A 14895-nucleotide genomic window follows, 5' to 3' on the forward strand; every position below is an offset into this window, starting at 1 on the left:
TTGATTTCATTGTGTCTTCGATTTCATTATGTCTTCGATTTCAGTGTGTCTTCGATTTCATTCTGTGTTTGATTTCATTCTGTGTTTGATGCATTTTAATGTGGTCCCGCCTCTCTTAGATGTGCTTCGTGGTGGCGGTGAATGTGATTGGTCAGAGGATGGACTTCTACGCCCTCCTCCACTCGTGCGCTCTGATGGCGGTCCTGTCCCGCAGGCGGAGGAAGGCCATGGGGGAGGTGTGGCCTAAGTACTGCTGCTTCACTGCAGGCCTCATGGTGCTGCAGTACCTCCTCTGCATTGGGATACCTCCTGCCCTCTGTGTCGGTAAGGGAAACAAGTTACTACATGGTGTTTGTTCACACTTCTGCAGGGGAGGCTGGTGGAGGTTGATGTCGGCAATCGGGCTCATTGGAATGCATGGAATTACACTTGTGTTTGATTTCCCTGGAATCCATAGATACAAAACCCTTCATTATTCCTACCAGGAGGTGAATGCAGTATGAGGTCCAACGTAAAGGCAATAAATAAACAGAAATGTTGCACCTAATACATCTCCATTTGCAAGCAGAGACAGTGTTGAAAGATCATTTATATCAGGTGTGCAAGAGGGGAGGCTGGTGGAGGTAGAAATCGGAGGACAGGCTCATTGGAATGCATGGAACGGAATGAGAAATGGTATCAAACACGTGTACCATTCCTCATTCCGTTCCATGCAGAGAAATCAGAGCCCATCCTCCGATTTCTACCTCCACCAGCCTCCCCTGGTGTGCAAACACTCCTCTATTCAATCTCTTATGTGAGCCATAATAACACTGTCTCTGTCAGACTACCCCTGGAGGACCTCCAGCCAGGCCCTGACCTCCAACCTCATCAAGTGGCTCTACCTGCCTGACTTCGCTATGAGCCCTAACCCTGCCTTCATACTCTGTGAGTCTGTCTGAATACCATATCACCCTACCCCCTAACTACCTCTACTTTTACCTCTGCCTACAAGTGGCGATCTGTCTGACTTTGCCATGACGCCAACCCTGCCTTCAAACTCTGTCAGAGATCAATAATGATATTACTTTCCATAGTATTGACTGTTTAGTAGTGTATATGAGCTGCCCTCATAATGAATACAGGTCTGAATTAAGTGATATGTCCCAGATGCTTTTAAGTCTAAAACAATTACTTGTTACACACACTCCTACACACTACACAGTACCATCAACCTGTTTCTCCTACTTCAAACTAGGGCAGCCATCTTGTATTTTCTTTTCCTGTCTCCAGGTGATCACTTCCTGTTGCTGTGCTCGTCGCTGCAGTGGCAGGTGTTTGAGGAGGAGAACCGTGCGGCCGTGCGTCTCCTGGCAGGGGAGAACGTAGAGATCAGCCGTAGTCTGGACCCACGCACCATCAACCAGTACATCCCTGTAGACAACTTCCTCCACTGCAGGTCAGAGATCATTCTGTGTGTGTGTGCGTGCGTGTGTGTGTGTGTGTGTGTGTGTGTGTGTGTGTGTGTGTGTGTGTGTGTGTGCGTGTGTGTGTGTGTGTGTGTGTGGCAGGGGAGAACATAGAGAGCCGTAGTCTGGACCCCCTGATCCATCATCTATTACACCAATTCTACCCTACTCTCCTATTTCTATCCTCCTCCACCACCCCCTCTCCTCCTCCTTCTTCTCCAGGTCGTACCTGGACATGGTGAAGGTGTTTGTGTTCAGCTACTTCTTCTGGCTGGTGCTATGTCTGATCTTCATCACAGGGACCACCAGGATCAACATCTTCTGCCTGGGCTACCTGGCCGCCTGTTTCTACTTCATGCTGTTTGGAGGCAGCCTCCTGTTGCAGCCGGTCCATTATATCCTCAGGCTCTGGGACTGGCTCATAGGCTACACCTGCTTTGTCATCGCCATGAAGAACCTACTCTCTGTGAGTCTGACGCTCTGGATGGACCCTATGCTGACTGTGTGCTGTTTTGTGGGGGTACAGGGGGGAGTGTGTGTGTGTGTGTGTGTGTGTGTGTGTGTGTGTGTGTGTGTGTGTGTGTGCCATGAAGAACCTACTGTCTGTGAGTCTGCGCTCTAGATGGACCCTATGCGGACTGTGTGTGTGTGTGTGTGTGTGTGTGTGTGTGTGTGTGTGTGCCATGAACAAACCTAGATTGTGTAATATTAATAATATATGCCATTTAACAGGCGCTTTTATCCAGCGACTTACAGAACAGTGAACCTTACATTGTTTGCCATTCACGTATCATAATATCCTTACATCCTTACACATTGTTGACGGCATGTGCCGTGTGTTTGCACTCATCTAATCTGTGCTTCAATCTATTCTAAGGTTACAACTACAGTAAAGCTGCCTACACACTACACCATATAGGAATCCCTACGGTCGGGTAGCCTTTCACACTACACAAAGAAGAGAAAGTTCCATCTCAAGATCTGTGGCTTTCACACATAACGACTTCACTGTAGAACGTCAGGCATGAGTGGAATGTGCATTGGGCACAATCAAATATCAAAACTTTCTAAAACAAAAAAGAAGCTATTCTTCGGGAGGTCGCTGATCATCACAGAGCCCGTCAAGCGCGTTCGGACAGCCTTTAACACTACTAGAATTTTGGGGGTGATTTTCTAGGAGGTTCTTATGCCGTAGCTTGACACTGACTAACTCTAACTCTGTCTTGCTCTATCTGTGATCCAGTAGTCTGTCTCTACTAAGATAGAGTCTATCTCTTGATTTCTGTATGTATCTGTGGTCCATCTGAGCTCTCTGTCTTTGTGTGTGTGTGTGTGTGTGTGTGTGTGTGTGTGTGTGTGTGTGTGTGTGTGTGTGTGTGTCCACAGCTTGGTGCATGTGCCTTCCTGGACAGCCTGTTGAAGAACTGCTGCTGGCTCATTCAGGCCTTCAGCATGTTCTGCACTATCAAAGGCTATGATGTCCGTAAGTGTGAATGATATTATCCACTACTAACGCTCTGTTAACACATGTCACCCCCAGAGACAAGTAAACTGATTATGCAATACAACTGTGATTCTTATGGTACTGTTTGAATATTATGTGAATATTGATGAAGTTCTGGTTGTGTACATGTCTTCTTGTATGTGTGTTTTTGTGTGTGTGTGTGCCTGCGTGCGTGCGTGTGTGCCTGCGTGCGTGCATGCATGCGTGCGTGTGTGTGTGTGTATGTGCGTGTGTGTTTCCAGCGGAGCCTGATGATGAGTGTGAGCTACCGGAGGGTGAGGCGGGCATCGTGTGGGATGCCATCTGCTTCACCGTGCTGCTGGCTCAGAGGAGGGTCTTCCTCAGCTATTACTTCCTCTACGTAGTCTCTGACCTCAAGGCCTCCAAGATACTCGCCTCCAGGTTAGTGTGTGTGTGTGTGTGTGTGTGTGTGTGTGTGTGTGTGTGTGTGTGTGTGTGTGTGTGTGTGTGTGTGACCTCTGCTTCCCTGCCATGTAAAGGGGTGCAGAACTGTTTGAGGCCAAGGTGAAGAAGCTGATAGCTGCCAGGCTGGAGATGGAGAAGAAGTCTGTGGAGACGCTGAAGAAAGCGTAAGACATGTCTCTGCAGATGCTTTGTTTTTCATTCAAGTTTTGATTTTGAATATACAGTAGGTAGGGGTTTAATAGGTAGACATTTCAGCGGGGTACGTCTAAGTGCAGAAATTCTCCTCAGCCCCCTCATAAAGTGGGCCACTTTGTTTGACTTCACTGTGTGGAACCCTCTTCCTCTAGGATGGAGAAAATCAAATCCAAACAGAAGAATCATCCTGCACAGGAAGATGCAGCAGCGCCCCCTACTGATCTGGTGCCGACAGGTAAATGATGGATTGGCTCTATCCATCCTTCCATCCATCCATCCATCCATCCATCCATCCTATTGTAGCTCAAAATACTTGCTGGTGGAGGTAGGAATCGGAGGATGGGCTCATTGTAATGCATTGTAATGAAATCCTGTTGTTTTCCGAAGACTAACCTTTAGATAATACGATACTAATATCAGTGGAGATGTGTTTGATACCATTCCTCATTCCATTCCATGCATTATAATGAGCCCGTCCTCCAATTTCTACCTCCACCAGCCTCCAGTGCACTTACTGTGGATGGATGGGTGGATGGATGGGTGGGTGGGTGGGTGAATGGATGGTTGGATGGATGGGTGGGTGGGTGGGTGGATGGATGGTTGGATGGATGGGTGGGTGGATGGATGGTTGGATGGATGGGTGGGTGGATGGATGGTTGGATGGATGGGTGGGTGGATGGATGGTTGGATGGATGGATAGGCTGGCGGGTGGGTGGATGGATGGATAGATGGCTGAATGGATGGATAACTAAATGAATGGTCATATGTTTTCCAGGTGAGAGTAAGATGGGAGAGAGTGATCAGGGGAAGTGGTGGAAACCATGGGTGTTTAAGCCTGGTGGTAAGTTTTGGTCTGTAACTTACTCTACGTAACTGGTAAGATTGTGGTTTGATTCACTCCTTGTGACAGAAGTATTATTAGTCATTAGTCATTAGTCATCAGAATAGTAAATATACGGTAACAGTAATGAGCACTGTAAGGAAGACGTATGTAGTATTCTCTCCTGCGTTTGTTTTACAGTCGAGAACAACTGCGGCTACCATCTATTTGAGAGCGACAGCGAGGAGGAAGAGGAGGAAGTTCAGGAGAAGAAGGAGGAAGAGGCACCACCAACGAAGAAGAAATCTGCTTTTCAGGTGAAGAATCTAACATCAGAGATGGATGGGTGGATGAATGATTGGAGGGAGGGGTGGATGGAGGGAGAGATGGTTGGATGGAAGGATGGAGGGATGGATGGAGGGAGGGATTGATGGATGGGTGGGTGGGTGGATAGATGGATGGAGGGATGGATAGTCGGACGGATGGATGGATGTTAGGTGGATGGACGGCTGGATGGATGGATGGGTGGATGGATGGATGGATGGTCGGATGGATGGATGGATGGATGGATGGATAGAAGGATGGATGGATGGAGGGTTGGAAGGAAGGATGGGTGGATGGTTGGATGGATGGAGGAATGGAGACAGCTATATGTAATATCTAATGAGATACTGTAGATGTAACCAGTAAAACTGTGTGTCTCCCCTCCACAGCTGGCCTATCAGGCCTGGGCCACAAGTTCTAAGGCAGCCCTGAAAGGACACCAGAAGGAGGAGACAGAGATCAAGAAAGAGGAGAAACTCAGGGCGAAGAGAGAGCTGCAAAAACAGCAGGGTAAGAGAGGGGGGTGGTTGGTGTGGGATGTGGTGCATGTTGGGTAATGTAGTCATGGATACAGTAAAAACGTGAGTTGTGTCGTGTTGTGTTGTTGTGTTGTGCTGTGTTGTGTTATTTTTCTTGTTGTGTTGTGTTGTTATTGTCCAACCCCAGGTATTGACAGGGCAGACTCCGGTGAGGATGAGTTGGATGAGTGCTATCCTGAGGAAGAGGAAGAGGAAGAGGAGAAAGGTAAACACTGTCATGTTGCTCCAATGGAACCATAGAACCATCATCATCATTCAGCCTCAGGGTTGAAGAACTGGTTGTTCTCCTTTCACAGAAAATATATTTGAAAGATGCATCTACTCCATCAAATTTGGTTGGGTGTTTATCCAGTCCGCTCTTGATGACCTCACTGACGGGCTGAACTCGTTCTGCAAAGACGGCCTGGACATCTCCAAGGTGCTGCGCTTCGAGAGAGCTCTTCTTGGCCAGCAACAGAAGAAGGTGACTTTCATTCAGTCTGTTTTTTGATTCATTTATTCATTTATTATTCACTATACAGGTTTGTGTCAATATGATGAAAATGATTGTACAAGAGAGACTTCCTTCATCACAACAAACCACTCTGATATATCACTGTTTAATGAAATACCAAAAAATAAATATATATATATATATATATAAATATATATAAATATATTTATATGTATTCCCGCCTTCCCTTCCTTCTGTCCTTCCATCCTTCCATCCTTCCTTCCTTCCTTCCTCCCTCCCTTCCTTCCTTCCTTCCTTCCTTCCTTCCTTCCTTCCTTCCTTCCTTCCACAGGGTAAAGAGGTCTCCCAGGAGAGTGTGAAGCAGTTCTATGACAAATGGCTGTCCAGACAGAACACTCTGGCCTCCCTGAATGACCATGAGGATGTAGTCCCTCCCGCCTCCTCCCCCCCGGCCATGCCGTCGTGCCCGCGGGGCTACGCCAAGCTGAAGAACGCCCACTCCAAAATCTCCTGGGGAAGTAGCATGTCCAGGTACCGTTCATCATCATTCTATAAAGACATTGCACACGCATATTGACTGGTTGGTCGGTTGGTTAGTTGATTGATTGACCAATCAGTAGTTGCCTTTTGAGGTGAAACAAAGTTATTTTAATTGTTTGTCAATTGTCTATAAATGCCTTCTCAGGACCATGACGGCTAACGTGTCTCCTCTCCTACTATGTCCTCCTAGCTGTATGACAGATGAGACGATGTTGGGGTCTCGCCAGCCGACACAGGAGGAGTTGGATGACCCTCCCTTCCTCTCCCCCATGCCAGAACCCACTGACCAGCTCAGACGCAAACTAGTCAAGACGGCCAACATCGACCTCACCTCCTTTGACAGGTTAGGTTGGATTATAAGGTCTTCAGTCTTCTATGTCTCCTTCTCATTGACTACATCAGGTGAGGAAATTGGAGCAAGGGCTCATTATAATGTATGGAACGGAATGAGGAATGGTATCAAACACACGTGGAATGTTTGATACCATTCCTCATTCCATTCCATGCATTACAATGAGCCCATCCTTCAATTTCTACCTTCACCAGCCTCCACTGGAGTATATTCATGACTATATCCTCCTTTTTTTCTCTTTCTCTAAATGCTACTGTATTACAGCCTTGAAGATGTCACTCCTGATAAAGAGCACAGTGGAGGAGGTGACAACGAGTATAAACAGGAGGAGAAAGAGGAGGTTAGAGCAGAGAGAGAGGAAGATGTGGGAAAGGAAGAACAGATAAAGAGGGAAAAAGAGGAGAAGGAGGAGGAAGAAGAGGGGGGGTATGAGTTTGAAGAGGAGGAGAAGGAGAAAGATCAGAGTAAGGAGGAAGGGGAGGAGGTGAATGAGAAAGAGCAGAGGGATGAGGAAGAGGAGGGGTATAAATACAAAGAGGAGGAGAAGGAGAAAGAGCAGAGGGAGGAAGAAGAGGAGGGGTATGAATACAAAGAGGAGGAGAAGGAGAAAGAGCAGAGGGAGGAAGAAGAGGAGGGGTATATATACAAAGAGGAGGAGAAGGAGAAAGAGCAGAGGGAGGAAGAAGAGGAGGAGGAGAAGGAGAAAAAGCATAGGGATGAGGAAGAGGAGGGGTATGCGTACAATGAAGAGGAGGAGGAGGAGAAGGAGAAGGAGAAGGAGAAGGCAGAGCTCCTATACCCCACCTCCCTGGACTACCTGGAGGGTGAGAAGAAGAGTGTAGATTTCCCAGACTCCCCCAGGCTTCTGAGTCAGGAGACCAGGAACCTCACGGCTAGTGAACTGCTGCTCAACAAGTAAGCTATGGGAGGTTGGAATATTGTCGGTTTTATGTTTGTAGCAGGGGAGGCTGGTGGAGGTAGAAATCGGAGGACAGGCTCATTGTAATGCATGGAATGAGGAATGGCATCACGTGTTTGATACCATTCCTCATTCCATTACATGCACAATGTACCAGTCCTCAGATTTCTGCCTCTACCAGCCTCCCCTGATTCAAGTGGAGCACATTCATTCTGTTGAATCGCCTTTTCCTTGCTCTTTCCCTTCTCTCTCTCTCTCTTTCCCTTCTCTCTCTCTATTAAAAATGTATATCATGCATGTAAAGTAGAAATATCACAAATACATTTAATTTGCTCTTTCTCTTTACTCTGCTCTTTCTCTCTCTCTGCTCTGTCTCTCTCTGCTCTCTCTCTCTCCCTCTCTCTCTCTCTGCTCTCTCTGTTTCCCAGCATGTTTGACAACGATGAGATCGGCGAGTCCGACAAGTTCTACCAGTCTCTCCCACGCCACCTGAGGTTGCTGTTCGCCCTGTACAACACCATGGTGTCCAAGTCAGAGATGCTGTGCTACTTTGTGATCATCCTGAACCACATGGTGTCCGCCTCGCTTCTGTCGCTGATCCTGCCCATCCTCATCTTCCTCTGGGCCATGCTGTCTGTGCCTCGCCCCACCAAACGCTTCTGGATGACCGCCATCATCTACACTGAGGTACTGCAGGCCGCTCTCTCATTGGATCGGTGCATTGATTTATGGATTGATGATTAATAATCTGTTTGGAATACTCATCATAGAACACTCCACTTTAACAATGGTTGTACTCAATGATAATGTATTATACAACGGTTTCGTGCCTTATTGGTTAATTCATGTTTGAATTTCTTGATTGATATTGATTTATATTTTGTAGTAAGAGATGGAAAGTAAGAGACATTAAACACACATTTACAACTACACTCCAATTAAGTTTTAAAAAATGCTGTTCCGTTCCGTGCATTACAATGATCCTGTGACTAATATGTAATACCTCATCACCATCTTTTTTCAGCTGACAGTGGCGGTGAAGTATCTCTTTCAGTTTGGCTTTTTCCCTTGGACCACCTCTGCGTACCGTGGCATCAACGCAGACCAGCCCTTCGCTCTGCCCAACATCATCGGCGTGGAGAAGAAGGACGGCTACGTTCTCTTTGACCTGATCCAGCTGTTGGCGCTGTTCTTCCATCGCTCCATTCTCAAGGTGTTGACCAGAGACCTGAGACCTTTCTTTCTTTCTTTCTTTCTTTCTTTCTTTCTTTCTTTCATTCCTCCTTTCCTTTCTTCCTTTCTTTCTTTCTTTCTTTCTTTCTTTCATTCCTCCTTTCCTTTCTTCCTTTCTTTCTATCTTTCTTTCTTTCTTTCCTTCCTTCAGCAAGGAAAAGATACATCAAAACATCAAAACAAAGATACCTGAACATGACGTGAATGAATCTCCCTAATGGAACAATAATGATGAAATTGTGACTATTAGAATTTAATCGAATTGAGATGATTAAGACATCAAAGCGTGGTTGGTTGAAATGTGTTTTCTTTCAAATAAAGGCTCAGTATTCCTTGTATTGTCTTATCAATACTGTCATTGCTCTGCAGTGTCATGGTCTGTGGGACAACAAGGAGGTGGAGATGCCAGACTTCTTCAAGAAATTAAAAAAGAAGGCAGAAAAGAAGAAGATGGGTGGAGGAGACAAACCAGGAGCTGGAGCCCCGAGACGTCGCCTTCCCTTCCTCCCTCTCCAAACCTCCACTGCATCCCTGTTCCTAAGACGGAGGAGGGACAACTCTACTGAGGATAATGGTGTCATAATTACTTATTATTAATTATTATAATTAATTATTAACTATATTGTTTATGGAATACTGTTTTATTTTTGTTCCATTTCAGTATGTGAACCACGGTGCACATTGTGCTGAATTAATCAACATGTCTATAAAAAGCCCATAGACTAGAAGTGCATTGACATTTTGATTAAGTTGCCTGGACAGTTGGGAAATGTTACACACGACCTGAATACACTAGTAATGTATCCTTGGGTGCAGTATTTTAAATGTTTTAATCAACATTCTTTTTTGCTATCCAGGATCAGATCATCTGGCTGATTTTGAGTAGTATAGTAGTAGTATAGTATAGTATAGTAAATACTGGGCCCTGATGACATGACTTCATATTCTAGGTGATGTTCAGCCCAAGAAACGGCACAGCAAGAAGAAGAGGGGCCCGTTTAAAGCTCCTCTGACTAGGAAGGAGAGGATCAAACAGCAGATCAGAGAGAGGATGCTGCAGGCTAAAGCTGCCATCATAGAAGTGTGAGGATACGCCTCTATATTTCACCACCACAGGGGAGGCTGGTGGAGGTAGAAATCAGAGGATGGGCTCATTGTAATGCATGGAACGGAGTGAGGAATGGTATCAAAAATGGTATAAAGCCCGTCCTCTGATTTCTACCTCCACCACCCTCTCCTGCATCCCCACTCACCAGCCCCAAGTCTCAAACTCTTTAGAACTTTCTAACAGCCTCCGCTAAGGGTGACAACCCCATGCCTGACTGAATGGTGTGCATCCTCAAACAATAACTACAGGATTTATCTGTTGGTTTTTACTGTATTTGGTTTCAAAATCAGCAGATGTTTTCATCCATGCTTGTGTGTTTTGTCTTTTCACAGAGCGCTGCACATCTACCTTCCCATCAGGCAGTTCTTCTATGACATCATCCACCCAGACTACAGTCCCGTGTGTGACGTCTACGCTCTCATGTTTCTGATCGATGTCGTCAACTTCATCGTCATCATATTTGGATACTGGGCCTTCGGAGTGAGTACTGTACCTGTGGATGATGAGTGGATGATGTAGGCTGTGGATGTGAGGTTGAGAATATGGCTGGATGAAAACAGGTAGCATAGGTAATGTCCAGAAGAGGCTGGTGGAGGTAGAGATTGGAGGATGGTCTCATTGTAATGCGTGTTTGATTCCATTCCTCATTCCTTTCAAACACATGTGTTTGATACCATTCCTCATTCCATTACATGCATTACAATGAGCCCATCCTCCGATTCCTACCTCCACCAGCCTCCCCTGATCTGGAGTGTCTGAAGTGGATATCTCCTAATCTGCTGTGTTTCATCTCTGTATTCATGTGTGTCCAGAAACACAGCGCTGCGGTGGACATCACAGAGTCTCTGTCAGAGGACAAGGTCCCTGAGTCCTTCCTGGTCATGCTGTTGATCCAGTTTGGTACCATGATTGTGGACCGGGCCCTGTACCTGAAGAAAACCCTCATGGGGAAATGTGTCTTCCAGGTGGTCCTGGTGTTCGGAATCCACTTCTGGATGTTCTTTATTCTCCCTGGTGTGACGGAGAGGTCAGAGTGGACTCCTTCCTTTCTCTTTGAAGCACTTTTAAAGCTCTTATTATAGAAAGGCTTAATTGCGATGACTATGATGTAGTTATCATCTCTGGATAAGAGTGTCTGCTAAATTAATAAAATGTAAATGTAATCCTTGAAATACATTGATAAACTTGTATTATCGTGCCTTTCTTACAATTTTGCCGCCCAAAGTGCTTTACAACAATCATGTAGAAGTGAGAATCTATATACCTTAATGAAATACAAGTAATATGAGAAATTCCTAAACACAGTAAAACCTTGTGTGTACCACAGTTGCCATATTTTTGTTGCCTGTCGTGCACCTGTCATGCACCCATCCTACACCTGTCATCAGGGGAGGCTGGTGGAGGTAGAAATTGGAGGATGTGCTCATTGTAATGCCTCCGGGCTCATTTCTACCTCCACCAGCCTCACCTGCCTGTCATGCACCTGTCATGCATGCAAAGTAGCCTCCCTGTCCTGTTGAATTGAGCTCTACTGTTTGCAAGACTCTCATTGTCAGTCTCTCTGGTGTGTTCTAGGAGGTTCAACCAGAACCAAGTGGCCCAGCTGTGGTACTTTGTCAAGTGTATCTACTTTGGCCTGTCAGCCTATCAGATTAAATGTGGCTACCCGAACCGTGTACTGGGCAACTTCCTCACCAAAAACTACAACTACCTCAACCTCTTCCTGTTTCAAGGGTGAGATCATATTGTAGTTTTATAATAGAGTAACCTTTGTACAATGTGATTATAGTTTTAAAGTCATTATAATGTATTATGACAATAATCTATGTATTTCAGTTTTCAAACTATTGTGTCATGATCAAGTCTAAGTCCCTTGCACAAATCTATTAAAGAGTCTATTAGAGTTCATAGTGTAAGCATTGGTATACCATCTATACAGCCTATCCCAGGGGAGGCTGGTGGAGGTATAAATTCGAGGCAGGGCTCATTGTAATACACATAATGCAATGAGGAATAACACCGTCATATTGAGTTGTCCCTCTCTCCTCCTCAGGTTCCGTCTGGTTCCGTTCCTAACAGAGCTGCGTGCGGTTATGGACTGGGTCTGGACCGACACCACCCTCAGTCTGTCCAGCTGGATCTGTGTGGAGGACATCTACGCCAATATTTTCATCCTCAAGTGCTGGAGGGAGTCAGAGAAGGTAACAGCCTGGTCCTGTCCAGAAACAACCCCGAGCCCCTAGCCCCTTAGCCCCATAGCCTCCTAGCCCCTAGCCTCCTAGCCCCTTAGCTCCTTAGCCCCAAGTCTCCTAGCCCCCTAGCTCCTATCCTCCTTGCATCTAGCCTCAGCAGAATGGAAATTGGTTGGACTTTGAGTACATTTCCATATCTGTGATTGTTCCAGAAATACCCCCACCTCCCGGGGCAGAAGAAGAAGAAGGTGGTGAAGTACGGGATGGGTGGGTTCATCACCTTCGCCCTCATCTTCATCCTGTGGTTCCCCCTCCTCTTCATGTCATTGGTCAATGCAGCGGCCGGAGTGACCAATCAGCCCCTAGATGTCTCCATCCAGCTCAGCATAGCAGGATATGAGGTAGAAAGTGATTTCTTATCCGTAAACTCACAATCGCTCTGTTGTTTTTCTCATCTCCTCAACTGTAAGTGCTAATGTTTTGTGTATGCCTTTGTGTGTGTTCCACAGCCTCTGTTCACAATGAATGCCCAAGAGAAGAACCTGGTACCATACACAGAGACAGGCTTCAACAGACTGACCAACCTCTATGCCACTCACCCAGTAAGCCTGTGTTTCAGATTCAGGGTTGTTGTATCATCTCAAATTCATCCTCTGCTACACCAACATGACATGCTCTCTCTCTCTCTCTCTCTCTCTCTGCACACCCCCCCTCTCTCCACCCCCCCTCCCTCTCTCCCTCTCTCTCTCTCTCTCTCTCTCTCTCTCTCTCTCAGTCAGCTATGCAGTTCATAGTGAACTACATGTCGGAGGACATAGTAATAGCTAAGATCAAGAGTGACGCCAGTTTGATGTGGAGCATCAGCCCTGCCAGTCGCCAGGCTATGATCCAGGAACTCAGCAACTCCACCCACATCTACATCACCCTCAGATGGGTCCTACTCAGGTAGTCAGCACCAGGGCTGCTGGCCTATTCTCTACCCTTCACCCAAGAGTGTGTGCTTTTTCTCTCCCTCTCATGGGAACAATATGTACTATATCCTGAATGTGCCTCAGGGGAGGCTGGTGGAGGTAGAAATGGGGACAGGTTCATTGTAATGCATGGAATGGAATAACAATTGCCATTGGCAATGAGCTTGTCCTCCGATTTCTACCTCCACCAGCCTCCACTGGTACTTATGTGTATGGCTGTCTATCTGTGTCGTGTTCAGAAATGCTACCTTGTCGATGAACCCAGAGACAATAGGAGAACGCACTGTGAAGTATGAAGACAAGGCCATGAGGGACCAGATAGTACAGATGCTCAAAGGGACACGCAGTGACGCAGTGTGAGTCTCATCATCATCATCATCATCATCATCATCATCATCACAAAACTTGTATTATTATATTATCACACACTGTCCTTGTTAACTGTCTTTATTAGAGTTTAGAGCAATCTCTGTGGATCAGACTGGTTTATTTAAGGGTTTTTCAGGCACCAAGAACCTTACCAAACTGTAAATATCATATAATGTTAATTGTGAAAAACAGTACATGATGACATTCAATGAAACCAAGACTAAGAAAAAAGACAAAATGATGTCACAGTAGTTATAACATGGTGGTGATTCTACTCCATCTACTCTGACAGGGTCATTAAGTCTGTTTTGCCCAAGTATCTGAGAGGTCCCAAAGGACCAGAGGCCAAGATGGCTACCCGGTTGAAAGTAGGTTAGTGACCCCTCTACATAGCCTACCATATACACCAGGATGCAATTATGCAAAGCGTCAATTGTCCATTAACATTTATTTTGCCAGGTCAGCACATTCATCAGTCAATCTGGTAAAACTGAGACATTACAGAACGTGTTATCTCAATAATAATAATAATAAATAATAATAATAATAATAATTATTATTATTATCATTATCATTATCATTATCATTGTTATAATAATACACACTCCACATTAACCACTCAAGTCTATTGGATGCCATGATCTCTTCTACTCTTTTCATTCAAATCTGTCCTGCTACATCTCTCTAAATCCACCACAGAACACTCAGAACGCCCAGACGATATTCAGACGTTTACTTTCTTCCGACCGCTGTCCATCAAGCTGCAGCAGGACAACAGCAGTGAAGAGGGGGGCCAGTGGTGGGTGGTGGAGGAGTGTGCGCCTGGCCTGGGACATGTCCAGAGCTCCTGTCAAAGCATAGAGATAGTCGTGTTTAACGACAAGGTCACCCCCTCCAGCCTGGGCTTCCTAGCAGGACATGGGTAGGTGAAAGCACCTTGAAAAACACACACATACACACACACACACACACACACACACACACACACAGATGGACACACACACACACACACACACACACACACACACACACACAGAGGGAGACAGACACACATAATTCAAACATTTTCATGGCTCAAAAGTGGTCTTGAGTCAAACTGAGACACTTTTTGATCCCTTAAAATTCAGTTATCTCTACTAAACAAACCCTCTCTTTCCTGTTTCCTCAAAACTCCTGAATCCATAAATCCTGATGTCTGACCACCATCTGACCGGCATCCATCCTACTCCTCTCTCCTCCCTCCGGCAGCATTGTGGGCCTGTACATGTCTGTGGTCCTGGTCATAGGGAAGTTTGTCAGGGAGTTTTTCAACGGGATCTCCCGCTCCATCATGTTTGAGGAGCTGCCGTGTGTGGACCGGGTGCTGAAGCTCTGCACGGACATCTTCGTGGTGCGAGAGACCGGGGAGATGGAGCTGGAGGAGACGCTATTTCAAAAACTCATCTTCCTCTACCGCTCGCCGGAGACCATGATCAAGATGACCAGGGACAAGGACGACTAG

General features: G+C 46.0%; 1 protein-coding gene across 1 annotated transcript in view; it reads left to right on the forward strand.

Annotated features, from left to right (window-relative positions):
* The window catches only part of LOC310808964 (piezo-type mechanosensitive ion channel component 2), a gene marked incomplete at both ends in the record, with an annotated part of 30502 nt that extends 15607 nt beyond the window's left edge, over window positions 1-14895 (forward strand). Inside the window, 31 exon segments of the mRNA XM_083676061.1 lie at window positions 120-324; window positions 826-927; window positions 1273-1438; window positions 1671-1914; window positions 2835-2931; window positions 3195-3361; window positions 3463-3542; window positions 3726-3808; window positions 4595-4710; window positions 5107-5227; window positions 5384-5461; window positions 5553-5719; window positions 6042-6241; window positions 6441-6593; window positions 6867-7066; window positions 7352-7517; window positions 7950-8208; window positions 8546-8734; window positions 9124-9328; window positions 9705-9837; window positions 10195-10342; window positions 10675-10889; window positions 11438-11596; window positions 11916-12063; window positions 12267-12455; window positions 12564-12656; window positions 12830-12999; window positions 13265-13381; window positions 13687-13766; window positions 14094-14316; window positions 14643-14895. Of these exon segments, the coding sequence (XP_083532187.1) occupies window positions 120-324; window positions 826-927; window positions 1273-1438; window positions 1671-1914; window positions 2835-2931; window positions 3195-3361; window positions 3463-3542; window positions 3726-3808; window positions 4595-4710; window positions 5107-5227; window positions 5384-5461; window positions 5553-5719; window positions 6042-6241; window positions 6441-6593; window positions 6867-7066; window positions 7352-7517; window positions 7950-8208; window positions 8546-8734; window positions 9124-9328; window positions 9705-9837; window positions 10195-10342; window positions 10675-10889; window positions 11438-11596; window positions 11916-12063; window positions 12267-12455; window positions 12564-12656; window positions 12830-12999; window positions 13265-13381; window positions 13687-13766; window positions 14094-14316; window positions 14643-14895 (4926 nt within the window).

This window comes from Argentina silus (genome assembly GCF_951799395.1).
Source record: "Argentina silus genome assembly, chromosome: 8".
Taxonomy (NCBI): domain Eukaryota; kingdom Metazoa; phylum Chordata; class Actinopteri; order Argentiniformes; family Argentinidae; genus Argentina; species Argentina silus.